The 20546-nt window shown below is 40.2% G+C and overlaps 1 protein-coding gene across 1 annotated transcript in view; it reads left to right on the forward strand.

The window, feature by feature from the left end:
- LOC129237721 (lachesin) overlaps positions 1-10619 on the forward strand; it is a 264086-nt gene extending 253467 nt beyond the window's left edge. Inside the window, exons 10-11 of the mRNA XM_054872631.1 lie at positions 10048-10362; positions 10542-10619. Of these exons, the coding sequence (XP_054728606.1) occupies positions 10048-10178 (131 nt within the window). The 3' untranslated portion in view covers positions 10179-10362; positions 10542-10619. The remainder of the gene's footprint in view (positions 1-10047; positions 10363-10541) is intronic.
- The last annotated feature ends 9927 nt before the right edge of the window (positions 10620-20546 follow it).

Genomic DNA, 20546 nt, shown 5'->3' on the forward strand with positions numbered 1-20546 from the left:
TTCTGATGATGCGCAAGAGATAACATTGCACCTTCAAAAGTTTTAGGGCTAGCAGTATGATAGACCATTTTGCCAAGCTGAAAGCATTCCTTACATCCAATTTGATGACTGCGCAATATTTGATGGAGGAGCTTCCCACGCTGATATCTTCTCGAGCTATGTCTGTGACCATTCGGATAGCATCCACGGTTGACCTTGGTCATCGGAAGCCAAACTGTTTATCTGAGACTACGCTGGGGCTTTTTAAGCTCTCCTGCAGGCGATCGCATATGATGCGTTCAAAAATGTTCGCTACTGTGTCCAACAAAGAGGTCTGTATGCGGATGGTTGGTCAGGTTGCTTGCCTGTTTTAAGTACCAATCGTTGCAATTTCCATCGCTTCGGGAAGGTTCCTTTGGCTAGGGAAGCACTGTATAGGCTTGCAAACATCTGGGGTTTAGCCCGTATAGCGGTTTTAAGTGCAATGTTAGGAACCCTATCTGGGCCAGGCGCCTTACAGTCTTTTACACATTTTAGTATGTTTAGCACTTCTTTCGGTGTCACCAGTTGCACGTTTGGAATTGCATCTATGCCATATTCCTCGTCGCTTGTTTCCCCCTGTGGAGGAAAGAGCGCCACTATTATTTGTTGCAGCAATTGTGGGCATGTGGGCTGCGGTGCTCTAGGGTCTTTCACCTTTTGCATGACCGTTTTATACGCCAGTCCCCAGTCCCATATTTCTGGAACTCTATTTTCGGTATAGCCATCAGTGCCATCACTACTCCCTTTCGGCAGTTAAAACGCCGAAGTGGTTGCCCGTAGTGGTTTTTCAACTTGAACAGAAAATATGGCAGCGAGCCATATCAGATGAATTCGATGGCGGTTGGATGGTTGGATTCATTTGGGCAAAATGGTCAATCTTGCCCAAAAATTCACGGATAATTACATATGGCACTGTACCGACGGAGCGTTAGCATGGCGTAAAATTCGAGAGTGGTTTTCCACACACATCCTTTCTTTTTTTCCCGAATTGCTTTATGTAAACGCCTCATAACGATCAAATCATAATCCTTATTAACTGTCTGATCTTCGTAGTGTGCAATACTCTCGCAATTCATACCGTAAGCGTCGTTTTCTTTTTTGATCTTGGTTCATTCGGAGCTGTCCACTCACTCGCCTTATGTTTGGATTGCGTGCCCTACTCATAAACCCACGTCTTGTCGCCAGTGATGATGAGTTTGATGAACATTTGGGACGGACTCAGCCCATAAAATCATGACTTTGGCGATATCAACGCGCTGCCTTTTCTGCATAAAATTAAGTTTTTTTACAGCAATATGGCGCAGAGCCAATTTCTTAACTACAGTATCCTTTACGGATCCATAAGCAATGTTCAGCCAGCTCTCTAATTGTTAATTTGCACTTACTGATCCACTTTTCTCTCGCTTTATTGATGCTTGCATCAGTTTTCGATGTCGAATGTCGATGACCTGCCACTATGTTTGTCATCCTCGTTGGACTCATGATCTCTTCAGAAGTGTTCATGCTACTCGTAAATGGTTGCTTTCTTGGGCGTATCATTACCGCAACAGTTTCCCAACATTTTTAAGACGCACCGTCGAAACCATTTTTAATGCAAAATTTAATACAAACTCGTTTTTGCAAATTCAAATCCATTTTCAAAACTATAAAAAATCAAAAACACGTGCAGAGGTAGATGTACTCAAGGCGGCGTAACCTTTACAAATGTCAAGCAATGGCAATAAAATTTGGCAGGAGTGTTAATAACAGATGTGGCAACAGCACTTAAATCAGTTAACTTAGAGCTGGAACTTCTTGAGCAGAGTGATATTACCTTAACGGTTAGATTTCCGTGACTGCCACTTTTTATAAGTAAGCCTTCTCGGCTCACTTAGGCCTGGAAGCTCTAGTGATACCACTAGCTTGGACACAAATGCGCTCTTTAATTCCTTGGTAAAAACTTCGACTTCGCTTCTCGCATTCTCTGATACGCGTTAAAATACTGTTAATAGCTACCGGTTTAGACATCCAAGAAAGTAAAAGTTTACTTGATATAGTAGCTGTATGTTCTGGTAAGCGCGGTACAATCCCAGATGAATTGTTCAACGCTCCCTACCTCCTCGTCATTTCTGAAACTGTGACAGAAGTCACTTGAAGTAAAACCCATACGTTTCCCATGCGTTCCCATTTGGCAGTGTTGAGTATACCAACCAGCCCGATGAGTATACCAACCACTGTACTAATAGAACGGCGGTATAGATTGATGATTGACCTACTTCTGAGTTGATTCCTTCTATGCCACATCTGTCATGTTATACCACAAGTTGGCTCTATGGTCCATTTACTGTTGGCTTCGCAATGTAAGTTGACCTGATCCAGAGCCTCCTTGCTGATAAAAGGATGCTCGCATGTTGTACAAAATTAATTGACTTACGATTCAGTCCCCTTCTACACTGCTCATCCGCGCTGCAGTTTGTAGGAGTACTTCTGTGTTCAGGCAACGTTAATTGTACGCCGCATAGGTAGGTCATTAAAAATAACTATACATTAAATGGCTACCTTGGAAGAAGGATTATTGCGCTGTAGAGATTTTACGGCAGCTTGACTCACAGAGTAGGCAGTGATCGATTTTGTTACGACGAATTAGTCCTGTGTAGCTTCTCTTATTCGCTATTAACTCGGCTTGCAAGACGTTGTAGTCTGTACGGTGCGATAACCGTAGTGATAACTGAACAAAATTCAGATGTAGCACTTTTAAGTGGATGTCACTCCTAACATCTTTCCTCAAATCTCTCTTGAGTTGGCATGCATTTAGTCTGAATGTATTGCAATTAGCCTTGGGAGAAGATCTAATGGAGTCTTAAGAACTTTGGTTGGGGATGGGCAGGAAGCGCTTCCATGATAAGCGTGGATGTACACTTTCTATTTTGCCCTTGAATACCACATACCTATATCACACGTTGTTGTTGTTGTTGTTGTTGAGGTGGTTGAACATTACTTAGCTGAGAATGCTCCTAATTAGTGACCAGCACCGTTTTAATACCACTATCTCGTGAAATGATGAGATGTTTTCTGTTGTTTTTTTTTTTTTTTTTTTTTTTTTTCCAAGTCAGATCCATTTAGTGAGGTCCAAGTATAGGAGCAAATCCTTTATCTCGATGACTGAGATCTCCTTAATTTGCTCTAGGAAAGGCTTACCGAAGGATCGGAGTCGTGCCCTGGCTAGTCCCGGACATTCACATAAATAGTGGAACAGACTTTCCTTCGCCCCTTCCGCTTGACAGCTTCTACAGATAGGATTGAAGGGTAGATTGAGTCTGGCTGCATGATCCCCTACTTTCCAGTGTCCTGTAAGGGTTGCAGTGATACGTGAAATGTTTGGCCGAGAGCATCCTAACAGGTCATTCGTCCTTTGGATTTTATATGACGGCCATGTGTTTTTTGTTGTGATACATGTAGGTATTTGCTTCCATCTTCTTTCGGCTAAAGCATGATAGTGTGAAGCAATAGATGCTTTTAGTGTGTTCAGTGGGGTGGAAACTGCCACCGCCTCTGTTATGTCTAGTGTAGAGCCCTTTCTTGCTAGCTCATCCGCTATCTCATTGCCTCGTATGTTCCTATGACCAGGAACCCATATCAGTGTAATTTCAAGCCAATGGCTGAGCAGTTTTAGCTCCTCCCTACACTGTAGGACCAGTTTTGATGAAATGTAGTTGGAGTCTAAGGCCTTAATAGCTGCTTGACTGTCTGAGAAGATAGCTACTCTTGCGCCAACTACCTTGTAGAGTTCTAGGGATTTGCATGCTTCTCTGATCGCTAAAAGTTCTGCCTGGAACACGCTGGCATAATCAGGAAGACGAATTGATTGAGATAGGTTGAGTGGCTCCGAATGGAAGCCAGCTCCCACACCACAGTTCATCTTAGAACCATCGGTATAAATTTCGATGTCGTATCTTCCAATCACCTCTCCTTTGCTCCACTCGGCTCTCGGTGGGAAACGTACCGTAAAGCCTTTCTTGAAGTTTAGGTCGGGGACTGTGTAGTCTGATCCGTTTTTGAGAGGGGGGTCCCTGTAGGAGGATCTTGCTGTGACCGTACGGCCTTGTTGTCCAGCTTCCTATGTCTCTGAGTCTCACCGCGCTGCAAGTAGCTATTGTTTTAATGTGTAAATCTAGTGGCAATAGATGTGTTAGTACATTGAGCGCTTCAGTAGGACTGGTGCTAAGCGCTCCTGTAGTTAGGATACACGCTGTTCTTTGTATCTTGTTCAGCTTAGTTTTGTTGTATTTCCTTTCTGTTGCAGGCCACCAAACCAGTGCCGCATATGTTAGTATTGGCCTTACAATGGCTGTGTAGGACCAGTTGGATAATTTTGGTTGGAGACCCCATTTTTTTCCCAACATTCTCTTACACGTGTAAAGTGCTATATTTGCTTTCTTTACCCTGTACTCTACGTTGGACTTCCAGCTGAGTTTGGGGTCCAGGATAACCCCTAAGTATTTTGCCTGTTTGGTTAGCGTGAGGCTGACGCCGTTTAGTTTTGGGAGATTAAAGTTTGGCACCTTGGTTTTCTTGGTGAATAGCATCAGTTCAGTTTTTCTCGGGTTTACGCTTAAACCACAGTCCGTGGCCCAATTGCTGAGTAATACCAGAGCTCCTTCCATAATCTCACTGATTGTGGTTGGAAACATTCCTGAAACCATAAGCACTATGTCGTCCGCGTACGCCACCACTTTAATTCCCGTTTGGTTAAATTTGGTGAGGATGTTGTTGGCGACTAGTAACCACAGTAGAGGGGATAAGACTCCTCCCTGAGGGGTTCCCCTGTTGACAGAGCGTTTTATCGTGCTGCTGCCTACCTCACCGATGATTATTCTAGTTTTGAGCATGTTCTCTATCCATTCGTTGAGCCCTATGTCTATGCCTAACATGCTAAGAGCCTCAATTATAGATCTTGTTGTAACATTGTTGAAGGCCCCCTCTATGTCGAGAAAAGCGACTAGTGAGTATTGCTTGTATTCTATGCTCCTCTCAATCGCACTTACAACCTCATGAAGAGCTGTCTCTGTGGACTTTCCTTTGAGATAGGCATGTTGAGATGGTGAGATCGTTGAGTCTGTAATCTTTTCCCTGAGATATACATCCAACAATCGCTCAAGAGTTTTGAGGATGAAGGAGGATAGGCTGATGGGTCTGAAATCTTTCGCTGTATCATGACCGCGTCTACCAGCTTTAGGGATAAAGATTACCTTAACCCTCCTCCAGCTTTTTGGTATGTGCCCCAGCATAAGGCTTTTCCTGAAAAAGACCTCCAGCCAAGGAATCGTCGTTTCTCGAGTGTTCCACAGCATGGCTGGGAATATCCCATCTGGACCGGCTGCCTTATATGGTTCAAAGTTTTTTATCGCCCATAATATTCTGTCTTGGGATACGATGTGGTTGATTACAATGGGTGATAGTTTGGATGTTTGAACACTGTCAGTATTGTTCTCAATATATTCTGTGTTGCCTGGGAAGTGTGTATTTACCAGATGTTCTAGAGTGTCGGCTGATGATTTTGTCCACTCTCCGTTATCTTTCTTCAAGAAGGAAGGGCAGGAGTGTTCCTTGGATAAAAGCTTGCCTAGTCTGGCCGTATCTTTGGTCGATTCTATGGAACTACAAAAATCTCTCCAAGCCTCTGTCCGAGCCTCTTTGATTGCTTTCTTGTATTCCCTAAGGCAGTCTTTGTAGGGTTTGAAGTATTTATGTTTGTAGCAGATATTGAAGATTTCTCTTGTCATTTTTCTGAGTTTACTTAGATCTTCATTCCACCAGGTAGGATAGGTTGTTTTGCCATATGTGGCGGGACATGAGGCTTCAAGTCCTTTCGTCAGGGAAGTTTCGAAAGCTCTTACTTTCTCATCTAGGTCTTCCCTTGACGTTATGGTTTTATTTATGTGTTGAAGTTTAGACTGGGTCACTCTACGGAATGTGTGCAAGTTTGTTCTTCTAGGATTTCTATATGGGAGAGGTTTCTCCAGCTTGAGATTAATATCGAAGAGAATCCAGCTGTGGTCTGAGAAGGATCTCTTGTCGGATACCCTCCAATTTGTGACTATTTGGGAGTTATTGTTTGTGCATAGGGTAACGTCTAAGACCTCTTCCCAGCCAGGAAAGTTTGCCGAGCTCGGAAAAGTGAAGGTTGGGGTGGTCCCTACATTACATATGTCTAGGTTGGTGTTTAATAGGAATTCAAAGAGTGACTCACCTCTTTCATTCGTCTCTGAACTGCCCCAGAGCTCATTTCTAGCGTTTGCGTCACAGCCCATCAATAGTTTGTCTGTGCTGCTTAATGTTGTCAGGAAACGAGCCACTTCGTCTGGCGGCGCCGGTTTCTCGTGTGGCATGTACACCGATGCCAGGTATATCGCCGATTTCTGCAGCTCCACTTTCACCACCGTTAAGTCGGGAGTACTGAAATTAGAACACAGAAAAGCTTTTAAGTGTTTTTTAGTGATTATGCATGACCGTGGCTTACCGTCAGCTTTGTTGTAGAATACGTTGATGTTTTTGTTGTTTTGGAACCCCTTAATCTCGTTGTCTCTGACCCAGGGCTCCTGTATGAAACCGATGTCGATGTCCCCTTCCCTGAGGAAGACATCCAGATTCTCTGTAGCACATTTCGAGTGCTGCAGATTCACCTGTATGGCTCTAGGCATCGGGTTTATTGTTGTCCTCAGCTAGGTCCAGCTTTTCTAGCCTTTCTAGCTGAATGTTGTTGTCGACCTCATCTGGGTCTTCCTCATTTTCATTGCTGTCTGCTTTGAAAATTTTCAGTTTGGCCTTTCTCAGACCAAACCGCATTTTGTTGTCTTGTTGTTTTAATATTGGCAGGCACTCATCGTTTATCTGCAGAACGAATGACATGCTGCTCTTTTGCGGTTTTTTCTGCCTTCACGACTGCCCAGTCGTCCATCGGCACCGCAGGGTTGTGCGACTTCAGGTATTTCAGCACTTCTGCACCGCTCAAGTCCATCACCGGTAGCCAAATGCGAGCGCGAGGAGGGCAAGGGATGTCCTTGGCCGGAATAAGCTTAAGTTTTAAGCCTTCCAGTGTGCTGTTGATCTCAACAACACACCTTTCTAGGACAACCCTTGACCAGTCGTCGTCGCACTTGATCACTCTACAGCCGCGAAGTACTCCTGCAGAATCAAAGGAAGGGAGAGTTCCGCCCTGTGCTCCAACCACATGCTTGTCTAGCACGAGCTTGGACAGTTTGGCCTCCACTTGCCCCCACTTCTGCAGGACCACTTTGCCACTGTTTGTGGTTTCGTCGATCAGTGCATAGAGGAGGTTATCCTTAACCACCTCACTGAACGGTCGTTGCTTCGTTTCATCGATGCTGCTGGACACCTTAGGTCTCTTCGGTGCCTGATCGATCACGTCCTGTGACCTATTTCTCTTTTTCGCATCGCCTTTTTTGTTGTCGTCCTCTTTGGGTTTTTTGGATAAGAAGTCTTCGTACTCCTTAACCACCTGCTGGTATTTTAATTTGTCAGCCGCGTCGCGCTCGTCAGTCGCTCCAGCGAGTTCATTTTTGGCAATCTTGCTTAGAATGAACCTCGCCTTCGTGTAGCGAGATTTCATGAGGGCACCCTCGGATTTGTGTTTTCGTGCGGCCTGACTCTCTCTCTGAGTGCCGTCTGCCGCCTTTTGCGATGTTTGTGGTATAGCTTTTTGTTGTTGTTGTTGCTTGATTGGTAAGGGTGTGCTATGGCTGGTACTTCCCTTACTCTTTGCTGACTCAGCCGTTTCTTGGCTGGAGGCCAGCAGGGTATCCTCTTCGGAGGATGGTATTGTGTCGCAGCGCGGCACGAATTTTTGGTTTTTTTCTTTTTGTTGTGTATTCATATCATCTGGTTCTTACGGTTGCTTCGCCTGACTGTGTCAAGCTCCACAACCCACGAGTATTTAGGGGAAATAATGGGGTCCCCCGCGGCAGCGCCCCTTACCGCGGTAAGGCCACAGTTACTCTCGAAGGCGGCCAGGTATTCGAGAGGGAAACTCCGTTCGCGATGCACATGTTTTAATTCCCTGCACCATTCAGTCCTCGGCACGATTCCAAGCACACCTTGACTTGGGAATGTGTTGGTACGGTACTCTCCGTATAGATGATTGGACGAGCATCGCACACGCCGTTTCGCGTGTGGGTGTTCGACCAATCCCCATACGGAGCTTCCCTCTTAGTTCATGACAGGTTGAATTCCTGAAAGGAATTTAACCTTCATTTAAGCCCCATCCCCGCGGCAAGGAGACCAACCACGATGAGGTCGTCGTAGACGTCGATGGGTCTCATAATCAGAGTATACTTTAGCTAGTATACTATGCGAGGTTTTAGAACCCATTTTTTACCTATAGCCGGACACAATGCGCGAGGAATGCATGCTGTGAGACTTGGAATCACCTCGAGTCCTTTTTGCGCTGGATGTATGGGGAATGAGGTGGAATCGTCTCAGCATCTTCTCCTTAGCTGCCCTGCTCTGGCGCGGATAAAATCCAGGCATCTTGGCTTTTACTTCTTATACTAATCATCCCATAACCACCTCTCCCCGCCCTCTTCCTGCATCCCATCGGTCTTTCCCTTTCACCTCACCTCCTTCATAATGATATCACAAAGGACGAATCTTTCTTCGTCCAAGAGTGCTCACTCCCTGGGCAACCATACCAACCTAACCTAATCTAACCTATAGCCGTGTTGCCACAGTAAGGCCAATACCGCTTTTTTCACCTGTCTTAAATGTTTCGGTTGAAATTGAGTTTATGGTCTAGAATAACCCAGTAAAACTTTACCTCAGCAGCAAGTGTAAGCATCACCCCAATTAGTGTGAGGACCTAGAAAGCATTTAATTTATATTTGTTACTTAATAGCACAATTTCGGTTTTTGTGGCACTCACATTCAGTCCACTCTCCTTTAACTAGCTATCCACAATGTGGGGAGTATTTTATTAGAGTTCGCTTAGAATTTGGAGAAGATTTTCTGATGCCGTTAATGCGATAAGCAATAGCATTACAGAGGTTTCAGACAAGGTGACTCGCTGTCGTTTGACTTCTTTAACCTGATGCTGTTTTATAAGGGCGTACAGTTGCGGGCGTATGCCGATGATATTGACATCATCGGCCTAAACTACCGCGCGGTTAGTTCTGCCTTTTCCAAATTGGATAAAGAGGCAAAGAGAATGGGTCTGGTGGGGAACGAGGACAAAACAAAGTACCTCTTGTCATCAAACAAACAGTCGACCTCACTCGCGTATCGGCACCCACGTCATTGTTGACAGTTATAATTTCGAGGTTGTAAAAGACTTCGTTTATTTAGGAACCAGTATTAACACCGATAACAATGTCAGCCTTGAAATTCAAAGTAGAATATCTCTTGCCAGCAAGTGCTACTTTGGACTAAGTAGGCAATTGAGTAGTAACGTCCTCTCTCGACGAACAAAACTCACACTTTATACGCCTTTCATTTTTCTCGTCCTACTGTATGGCGCTGAAGCTTCCACGATGACAACATCCGATAAGGCGTCCCTTGGTGTATTTGAGGGAAAGAGGCTGCGAAAGATTGTTGGACCCTTGCACGTTGGCGACGGCGATTATCGCAGGCGATGGAGCAACGAGAATTATGAGCTTTACGGCGACATCGACATAATAATGCATAATGCAGCGAATAGAGATCCAGCGACTTGAGCGCTTTGTTAAATTCGGCCAATGAAGAAGAAAAAGAATGAAGAAAAGTAAATGCTGTCAGTGAGGTTGTTAACAATGACTTAAATAAAGAAAAAATAAATAAAATAAAAACAAAATTGGATGATTAATTTTGCGTCATCTTGTATAAGTATTGCAAGAAATTTTAACTCTAAATAATATTTTTTACAAATAATACATTTAATTTCTTATTGTACAAATGATGTGTATTACAGACTTTCGTCTTTCGTTCGGGCTTTCTATATTAATTTTACTTTCACTTATTTCCAATTTTACCATCGCTCTTTTTTTCATTTACTTGCAGACAATGAGATGCGCGACCTGAGTGTCACATTCTACGGTAGCGGCGCCACCCACAAACTCCGATTAAGCCTCACCACCCTCTCATGTACGACCTTAGTTTTAGCAAAACTCATCAAATGCTTTTGGGCCTAAATATGGCCGCAGAGCTGAGCTGAGCTGGTGTAGAGTCTGAACAAGTGACGCTTGAGTAGAAATTTTACTAAATACTTCGTTCAAAGGACAAAGTTGATATTATGCAATCACAGAGTACTTTTATAAAGCCAAAGGAAAGCAGAGTAGAATGCGAAGGGGATAAAGTAATGAACATTAAAATTTGGTAAGAAATATGTTTAATATTTAAGCTAAAGGAAAAATTATTTATATAATCTTATTTACCTATCAAGTGCTTACGTTTGTAATTTTTCCATTGATGAACTGATTTGTATTCATAAAAAATTAGATAATAGCGCGCATCACGAACGTCTCTAGTCTATATTTCTTTTTTTATAATTTTAGTAACTAAGGATTTCATGTATGGCCTCAGTTTCTTTGTAAGAGAGAGAGAGTAAGTGAAGGCAAAATGTCACAGACTTCTAGACTATCGACATGCAAATGTATAGGTGTGAGAATATCATTTGATGAGGTATCATTTGAAATTATTTGTTATGCTTGTATTCTCAAAATATTTATTGTAATATGAAAACCAAAGTTGTTGTAAATGCGTTGCGCTGCTTGATGGATGGAGAGTGATCGATGTGAAAAAGACAGAACCTCAACTGTAAATAATAAGAGAATTTTTATCTTAAACTCATACTCTTAGGCTAATTGAAAAAAAAGCAAAAAAAAAACAACAAACAAAAAAAAAAACAAACACAAAAACAAAAACAAACGAAGATTGGCGGCGCCTTGTTTAGGCTGAGAGTTGAATAGCAATAATGCAAATGCGTTCGTTCTATTCGGAATTGTACCAAACACAACAACAAACAAATGGGTGCATGCACATTTGTGTGATGCTGTTTGAAAACGGAATGCACACACACACATACACACACACACGCAGCCAAACAAAAAGGCAACTCAATATTCATTCAACTGTAGTACGTAATGAAATAGTGAAAGAGAAGACATTATTTGTGAGTAAATTTAATAGTAAAAATTTAAATTAAATTAATATTAGTGCAAATTAAAAGTAAAAAGTGAAGAAGAAAGAATAAAAGACAAAAAATTATAAATAAAAATAAAAAATTAAAAATAAAATAAAAAATAAAAACTAAGAAAACAAAAAACATAAAAACCAATAAAAAAAAACACACAAACGATACCAAACGTATGTATGTATATGCTTATAGGCTAATGCACTCACTATATATATATATATAGAGAGAGAGAGAGATATGTATGTAGATATGTGCATTTAACATATATCGTACATATTAATATACTCTATCAAATTAATCAATCGCACATTCAAGTATTGAAATTTAGTAAAAACAAAAAATTATGTTTGGCAAACTTTAAACATTTTTTTTATCATTTTGGGTGAAGCAAATGCCAAGTTCAAGGCCAAGGCCCAGCGCGAAAACGAAAAACATACTAACAGTTTGATGCAAAGAAAAAGTTGTCAGCTAAGAGCAGCTAAAAATTACAAATAAAATTAAAGTGAATAAATATTATGTAACTAATAATTGCTTGCGGCCATACATACATAGAAAATTTTTAAGCTTTTTGCTATTTAACTTATAAGCAACTATGTAATACGTACATATATACATACATATATAGATAATTTTAAAACCTAAAATCAGGCATCTAGAAATTCAAAATTTATTTAATTCTAAGGTATGTATGTGCGCTCATATGTATTGGTACGCGTATTGGTATAAAAACAAAAACAAAAAAATAACCAAACACAAAAATCAAGCAACAAAAATATGTCGAAGTATACCGAATGCCATAAATCAGTGTAAAAGATACCATAAAAGTTGAAAATTTTTTAGTACGGTACTTTTATTTAAAAACAAATGCAATTTTCGCTGGACTGCACTCACTGGAGAATCGTAAGATACACTTTAATTTATATTCTATTAAATGCTTGAGAACTCAATACATAAGTCATTTGCCGGAGCTGTAATAGGTCTCAGGTCTAAGGTAGGGCTGGCTGGTCTGTAAAAAGATCTCATTTCGACCTCTAGAGTTCATTGTGTTGCCAGAGCTGTATATCTGTTTTTTTTTTTTTGTTTTTTGCGGAAGAGATTAAAATCGAAAATATCAGAAACATCATCAAGGGTGCCGTCACACCAGTAGTGGTATGTGTGGCATGCTAACCCTATAACATTCCTCCCATCTCGGCTGATTCCACCCTGGGACTGCTAAAAGCAATTTCATCAAGGTGGAGCCGTGTTCATGCCTTTTAGACACTCCAGGTACCTATGTACGTCCAGGTTCTTCTCTTAATTGCGTAAGGAGCTTATACGCTATCGATAGCTTCCATTAATTTGTCACCAATGGGCCATCGGTAAATTGCAATATCGTTACTCGATATCGACTTGTCATCTGTTTGGGTTCGTCTTGAGGCTTTACCTCACGCGTTCGTGCATGTCGTCTGTTTGGGTCTTTACCACACGCGTTCGTGCCTTGTCGTCTGTTCGTGAATACAATCATCCATCCCCACAGGAGATCTGTTTCAAAATTACTTCTTTGGGTGACGCATCTAGGCATCTCTTGGGTGTTCTTTATCGATCGCATTCGCTTTGCTTCCGCTTTGCGCTCCCATTCTAAGTTTCGCAGTTTTATTAATATTCTTGCTGCAAGCTGTTTTACAGCTTCCCATTTCTCTTTCGAGTTCAGTATTTGCGTTACAAGGTTTTCCGGTGTAGGGACGACGCCAAGCACTTTTGCGAGCTCGAAACGCTCTTCATAAAATCTGGCGCAGAGAAAAGTCACGTGTTCTGCACTCTCGTTTTCGCTGTGGCACTCTGGGTAGGTTGAATTATCTGCTAGTTTAAAACGGTGGAGGTACGCAAGAACGTCACCATGTCCGCTGAGGATTTGCGTTAGATAGTAATCCGTTTCGCCGTGCTTTCTGCTTATCCATTCATCTAGTTTGGGGATTAACTTATAGATCCATCGTCCTTCACGGGAGTGATCCCATCTATTTTGCCACTTTGCTATCTTACGTTGGCGCTCGGTTATTTTATGTTCAGATGTTGGTTCATGCCCCCGTGAGTGATACAGTCGCTTAAGTTCTTCTGCTCGTATATCGATTGGAACTTTACTCGCTATAACGCAGATGGCATCATCAAATACTGTTCTGTACGCACATGCTACTCTGAGCGCGCTAAGTCTGTTAGCTTGCTGCACCTCTTTCGAACGTCTCGTTCGTCCTCCTGACCATAATGGGGCGGCGTATAGGAGAATAGAGTCAGTAACCATTCAAAGAATCTTTCTTCTACTTTCTTGGGATTCTCCAACGTTTGGCAGCATACGCATGAGTGCGTTATTCACTCTCATTGCCTTGTTACTGGTTATTTTCAGATGCTCCTTGAATGTTAGCTTCTCATCGACGTGTGCTCTAAAATACTTTATCTATGTTTGGGATCCTCCATGTCATGTCCTCCAAACGATATAGTGAGACTCTCGCTCCGCCTACATTTACTGATAAGAACCAGCTCAGTTTTTTGCGCCGCTAGCTCTAGGTTAGCGTTGCTCAACCACCTTTGGATTCTCGCAACGGCATCAGTGCACACATGCTCCAAGCAGCCGTTACGTTTATCAGTTACCACTAGAGCAATATCATCTGCGTAACCCACCACAGTTACTTTTGCTGGCATCATAATCTTAAGAATCCCGTCGTGCATTGCATTCCACAGTGTTGGCCGTAGAAGGATCCGTTGTGGCAGCTGTGTATCTGAAGGAGTCGAAGAGCTGTAAGAGTCGGAGCTGTAATAGCAGCGCTAGAATTTTTACAGAAATTTATTGTGTCATATAAATAATTTGCAATAAACGAAAAAATATTCATTCTCCACTTTTGCGCAAATTTGGAGGACTTGAATAGGTGCCCATTGAATGGTTTTGCAAAATATGAAAAAATTGCCGCTATTTAGATTTCAGATAAGAAAAATATATGACTCTAGAACCATCAACTCATATTTATATATTATTATTTAACATTTATTATTCGCTGAATTTTTTCAATGCGGTTAAGTAGAACCTGGTTAAGTTTTCAGAATTCGTCCAATTTAAACAAAATTTACGCTAATATTATATATAGGGTGGGGCATGTAAAATTTGCGTTTTGAATCGGCTATAAAAAAAACTGATCAATATTTTTTTATTTTAAAGATTGAACATTGTCATTTATGAATGAAAAATAATATCGTTCAAATGACTTCTACGACTGGCTTTACAGTAGGCCATTCGATCAACCCAATTTTTAAGCACATTTTCGATTGTTTGGGCTCCAATTTCATGAATGGCAACTTCGATTTCGTGTTTTAAAGAATCAATCGTCTTTGGATGGTTCGCATAGCATTTGTCCTTAACGGCTTCCCACAAAAAATAGTCCAACGGGCTTAAATCACAGCTCCGAGGCGGCCAATTGATATCGGATTTTCGGCTGATTATTCGGATTTCAAAAACGGTAGCCGAAAGTTCGAGTGTAACTTTGGCAGTGTGACAAGTTGCACCGTCCTGTTGAAACCAAATGTCGTCCATTTCATCCTCTTGAATTTTTGGAAACAAAAACTCGTTGAGCATGTCACGGTAACGCTCGCCATTTACTGTAACCGCGGAAGAAGAAGAAGATTCACCACTTTGGAAATAGGTTTTCAATATTTCCCCATTTCGTAAATGTCAAACCTTTAAGTAAATTATCAACACATTTGATATGTAATTTGTGTTACCATTCTCAAAAAAAAGGTGGTTCAAAAAGCAAACGCTATATGGCCCACCCTGTATCATTCTCTATCTTATTTTCTTTATAAGCTACAACATCTGCAACAGTTGGTTTGCCCAGGTTTGCTATTCGCTTTTGTGACACTCTTGGTTCTGCTGCTACTTTTGGTAATATTGGTGCTTGACGTGTTAATGAAGTTGGCTTGCCACCAGTCTCTTCTCTGCGTTTGACGTTGGCCTTTTGTAGTGAGGTTTTTACAACTCCTTGGTAACTTGACGCCCCTGTAGTTAGCTGGATGGTTTTGTCCACAATTACAGCATTTTGGTAGTTCTTTATGTGGCTTTTCGCATTCTATTCTTGCATAATTATCAGCGTATTTAACGCATTTTGGCGGTTTGCAGCCAAGTATTTTTTAGTGTGCAAAAAATTCTGGCAGGTTTTGAATTGAGGGATTAGCTTCGAAGACTTTAGTTGTTCAATTTTTACGTTGATGCTCAGTATTTTTTTTTTTAATTTCATAAATCTTTTTATTGCCTTCATCTGGTTCAAAGCGCAATGTGAAAATGTTTAGGGGCTTTAGCTATGAAACTCTGAATTTTCAAGTATGCGATAATATCTTCTGGCTGACGAGAGTGATGTGTGATCATTGGCCACTACTCTTATTTGTCTTGCTTTTTTTTTGCTTTCGCAAGAATGCCATGGTAACAGTAAATCCACAAAAAGCTTAGTAACTTTTCTATAAACGCTACTATTTTGAAAGCGCATTTTATATGTATATATATTTGCCTTGGCTTAAATTTAATAAAAAAATCGTCACTTTAAGAGACTTCTGAAGGTGTGTTGGCGGCTTATCTTAGCATTTGTTAATATTATTCGCGGTGTTCGAAGCTCTAGGCACTTAACTTATCCTTGTTGTAATGGCGGCTTGGCTTTTGGCGATGATTCCAATTCTCTTTTCTTATTTGCTCTCTTAGATATAATACATTGTGAACCACTCCAATTTCTCTTTCAAATACCTCTTCATCAGTGTGGTATTCAACGTCAGTGATGTTGGTCACAACTGATTTTTCATTTCTTATTTTTATATTATTCAATTCGCTTTTAAGGGCTTTATTTTCTTCATGCAAAAAAGAGCATAACTCTTCCAACTCTTCCACTTTATAGAGTAATGAGTGGATCTTATTATGTGTTCCACCTCCTGGAGGTGGCGTATTTTGCGGCATCTGGTGGTCAGCTTTTTTGGGCTAAACATTCCATTACTACTACGATATGTGTGGAGAGGGAGCGAAGGGGGGGGGTGCGTGGCACCACCCACTACGCCCAATAGAAAGAGCAAGTTCACACCGTTATAGCTATGAAAGTTCCAATCTCCTAGGGTCCATATAAAACCTCCAGGAAAAGCTTAAACATTCGGTTTTTTACGAACGTATTTGCATCTTGTACTGAAATATCGCTAAAGAGAAATGTATAAAGCAGTTGTTAACCCAGCAAGCATTTAACTTAGGTTTTATAATTCATACTATTTATGAAAATGTTGTATTATCGTAAAATGTATAAGTGACCCTGGCGAAAAATTATTATATTTATAAAAATTTTACTTTATAAAAGTTTATTTTTGTTTTTTGTAACATATACAGCCGTGGACAGATAAATAGCACAAATTAGAACCTTATACGTTAAGTTAAGATTTTAGTACGAACTCTGCTTTGATCAAAAAAATTTGTTTGTTTACATTTATTACCTTTATTAAGCTTCCATTTATGCGAGGAATTTACCGTTTTTTTTTCGATGGAATTTTTTGCGTTCTATTTTATTTCTGCTTATTGCTGTTTTAAAGTGGACACAAAAGTAGCACATTTTTACTTAAGCAGCGGAGAGTAAAACTTTAATATTGTTTCAGCGATTTTTAGTAAAATTTTTAGTTTCTTAAATAAAATTATTAATTATATATAAAATAATAATTACTAAAAATGGGAAGTGGAAAACATTGCACGCCGGAGAAAGGAGCTCTTATATACCGTACGAGTCAAAACGGAAAAAGCTATGCGGAAATGGCTGAAATGATGATGTGCTTTCGGAAAATGATTTATACTGCTCTTAATTCAGTTAAGAAAGATTCATTCTATCTAAGCAAAAAAACGGAAAGAAAAGCAAGAGCAAAGCAGATCCTTTTAACCCGGCACGGCAAATAATGCTTGAAACAAACCAAGAATCTAGTCTACAAGTGTCCATAAAACGTGTAGGAAGGCGACTTAATGAATCCCAGCTGTTTGGCCGCATAAACAGAAAAAACCACTTCTCTCAAAAATACATATCAAACACCGACTTGCCTTTACAAAATTCCACAAAGATAAATCTATTCAGTTTTGGAAAAACGTACTTTGGACCGACAAAACTAAAATAAATCGGATGAAACCAGATGGGAAAACTATTGTGCGTCGTCCAAAAAATCAAGCACTAAATCCTAGGTGCACAAAAAAGACGATTAAACACGGCGGCGGAAGCATCATGGTTTGGGGAGCTTTTTCCTGGCATGGTGTTGGGCCGATTGTTCGGGTGGTTGGTAAAAAGGATAAATTTCAGTATCTGGATATGCTCCAGAATAGAAAAAATTGATATACTGGATTGGCCGGCGCAGAGCCCTGATCTCAATCCTATAGAAAATTTGTGGAATGACGTTGGGGTCAAAATCGCTAACAAAAATTTTAAAAATGTTGATGATTTGTGGGTCGCAGTTGAAGAGTTTAGTACTCCATGCCAAAAAAAGATGCCACAAGCTTGTAGAAAGCATGAAGCGACGGCTTGAAGAAGTAATCAAAAACGGTGGATATAGTACAAAATACTACTCTGGCAAAACAATATTATTACTTAAATATCTGGTTTGTATACTATTTTTGCTTTTATTTGGAATTTTTTATTTAGTATGTGCTATTTATTGTCCAGGAGGTTACGTGAGTTATCAACTTTCTCGTAAATTAAATCAGAACTGAAATTCTTTGTGACCATTTTTTTGTTTTCAAGTGGAAGTAAATGAGTTTTTTTTTTATTTTTTATGTTGCTTTTTCCCAATAAAAAATAATTAATTAAAAACATATTCAACTCTTTGATTTCAAACTCTGAATGTGCTATTTATATGGCCATGGTTGTACATATGTATATTTTTAAGCAAGAAAGCCTCGCAGTTGAAAATTTGGACTAAAAAATCGCGCGATTTTTTCATCCAAATATTCACTTTTTAAGAAAAATATTATTTTATCGCAATTTTGTAATGCAAATTTTCACTATTTTTGAAAATAATGCTTTATCGAAGGCCAAAAGTTAATTTAACTCTCTTAAAAACTACAAAAGTTTAATCGAATCACATTGTTAGTTCACTGGGTTTTTTCAGTTACGCTTTATTCTTTTCTCATTATCGTTACTTTGACAGTTCGTCCCGCATACTTGGACGAAGAAAACGAATTCGTCCTTGTTGATACCATTGTGAAGGAAGTGAAGTAGAGGAAGAACGATGGGTGGGTGGGGTGTTTGCGTCAACCGCTTTATGCTGCTGTAGAAGTTCATCAGATTTTTAATGTCAAGGCCTACTATGTACATCAGTAGACGAAGCAAAGAAGTAAGAGCCAAGATGCACAAATCTTAGCCCCGCGAGAGCAGGGGAACTAAGGAGAAGGTGCTGAGATGATTCCACCTCATTCCCTATACATCCAGCGCAAAAAGTACTCGAGGTGATTCCAAGTCTCACAGCATGCACTCCTCGTGCATAGTGTACTGTGAGAAAACCTACGAAGATTGTGAGCTGAGATTTTGTCAGCCTCAGAAGCTCTCCCGATTCCAAAAGGATTTCGCGACCTTACAAGTTTGTGTACTTAGCCAGTACTCGCTGAGTTGGCGCAAAGCCCATCTTTCCAGGAGCAGCCCGCAGTTGGTCAAGGGGATTCCAATCATCTCACTTCTCGGGGAGATCACTTCACATGTCCCTCGTCCGCCTCACAGTTTCCCGCAATGTCACTGTGACCCAGAACCCAGATGGGGCTTATGTCAAAGCATTTCGATGCAATCGAAAGTGAAGCCAAGTATGCCGTTTGCTAGTTTCGAATACACCATCATTGATCCGAGGACCCTAATTACTGAATTTGGCTGTTGGAGTAAATATTTGCTTTATTGACTGTGAGTGAGTGACTAGCCAATCAGCTGCATGTGACTAGCCAATGAGCTGCTTCTTTGATTGCGGCTACCTCTGCTTGGAACACACTGCAGTGGTCCGGTAACCTGAATTTGAGGCTAATGGGGAGCTCCTCGAAAAATACTCCCCCAAAAACGTTTCCTTCCAACTTCGACGCATCCGTGAACAAGTTCGCCGTACCGCGTCTCCAAGTATAGCCCCCGTCCACGCTTCCCTTGATGTAATCCCTTGATGTAGTATGAGTAGAGAAAGTTCCGGTTGGACTACGCGAGGGTGTACATTGACTCCAACTTAACCCAAATAACTTTTTGCAAGCGTAAAGTTCTTTGGTCGCTCTTTTTACTCTACATATCTTCGACATTTGACTTCTATCTGTGTTTTATGTCTAATGTTAGACCTGAGTAGCGGGCTTTATCATTAAATAACAGTGTTGCGTACCAGATAGCATCGGAGGAGGAGTTATTTCTGGAATTCTGTGTTTCCTAGTAAATAAGATGAGTTCAGTTTTACTAAGGTTCACGCTTAGACCATTTGCTTTTGATCAGTTTTGAATTCTGTTTAGTAAATCTTGCGCGATTTCACAAAGTGTATTGGGAAATTTCCCTCTTAGTGCAATCGCTATTGCATCCGCATAAGCCCCAAACTTTTACATTTGATGGATTAAAATATACTTAATTTAATAAGAAGTAAAATACTTCATTTGGAAATGAAATTGTATCAAAAGTGCAATGCCATCTATGCTGTAATGGGTTAGTTTTATATATAAATGTTGTACTAAGGACCTCGTTTTATTATTTGATATGGAAATTTACAATCTTAAAGTACACCATAAATTTGTGAACAACAAAGTAAGTGAACAGTTTGAAACCACCAAAAATATATAAATTAACATATACATATACATATAAGTATTAATATATGTAAAACACAAAACTATGGGAAAAAATTCAATATAAATCATGAATAGAAAAATGTGTCGCTTAGTGTAAAGGCTGTTTTGGAAGCAACAAAGCGGGTGCGCGAAGACAAACTTGAAATGTTCATTATAGGAAATATAACTGTATATCTATGTAATATGTACAGGGTGTTACTGTTTCGACTTTGCTTTCACCGAGGCAGCGTATGCAACTCTAATACAAAAAAGAAAAAAAAAATTAGAATAATAACGAAAAATAAAACTAAGGCAAGGCGAGCCATAAATATACAACACTGCTCTCCAAATGTTAACCAATTTTCAATATTCACGCAATTTTTTCAATACTGCACTGAAAATGTTTTCTATTTTTACAAACACAAATCGCAATGCAGCTGATGCAAATAATTCAGATATTACAAATACAAATACCAATACAAATACAGTTTATGATAAATGACACCCTGTTGTACTTGTAAATGAAATGCCAAGCAGTACTTTATAATTGCATACATACATATTATTATAATT

Source organism: Anastrepha obliqua, chromosome 1, assembly GCF_027943255.1.
Source record: "Anastrepha obliqua isolate idAnaObli1 chromosome 1, idAnaObli1_1.0, whole genome shotgun sequence".
In the NCBI taxonomy this organism is placed as follows: Eukaryota; Metazoa; Arthropoda; class Insecta; order Diptera; family Tephritidae; genus Anastrepha; species Anastrepha obliqua.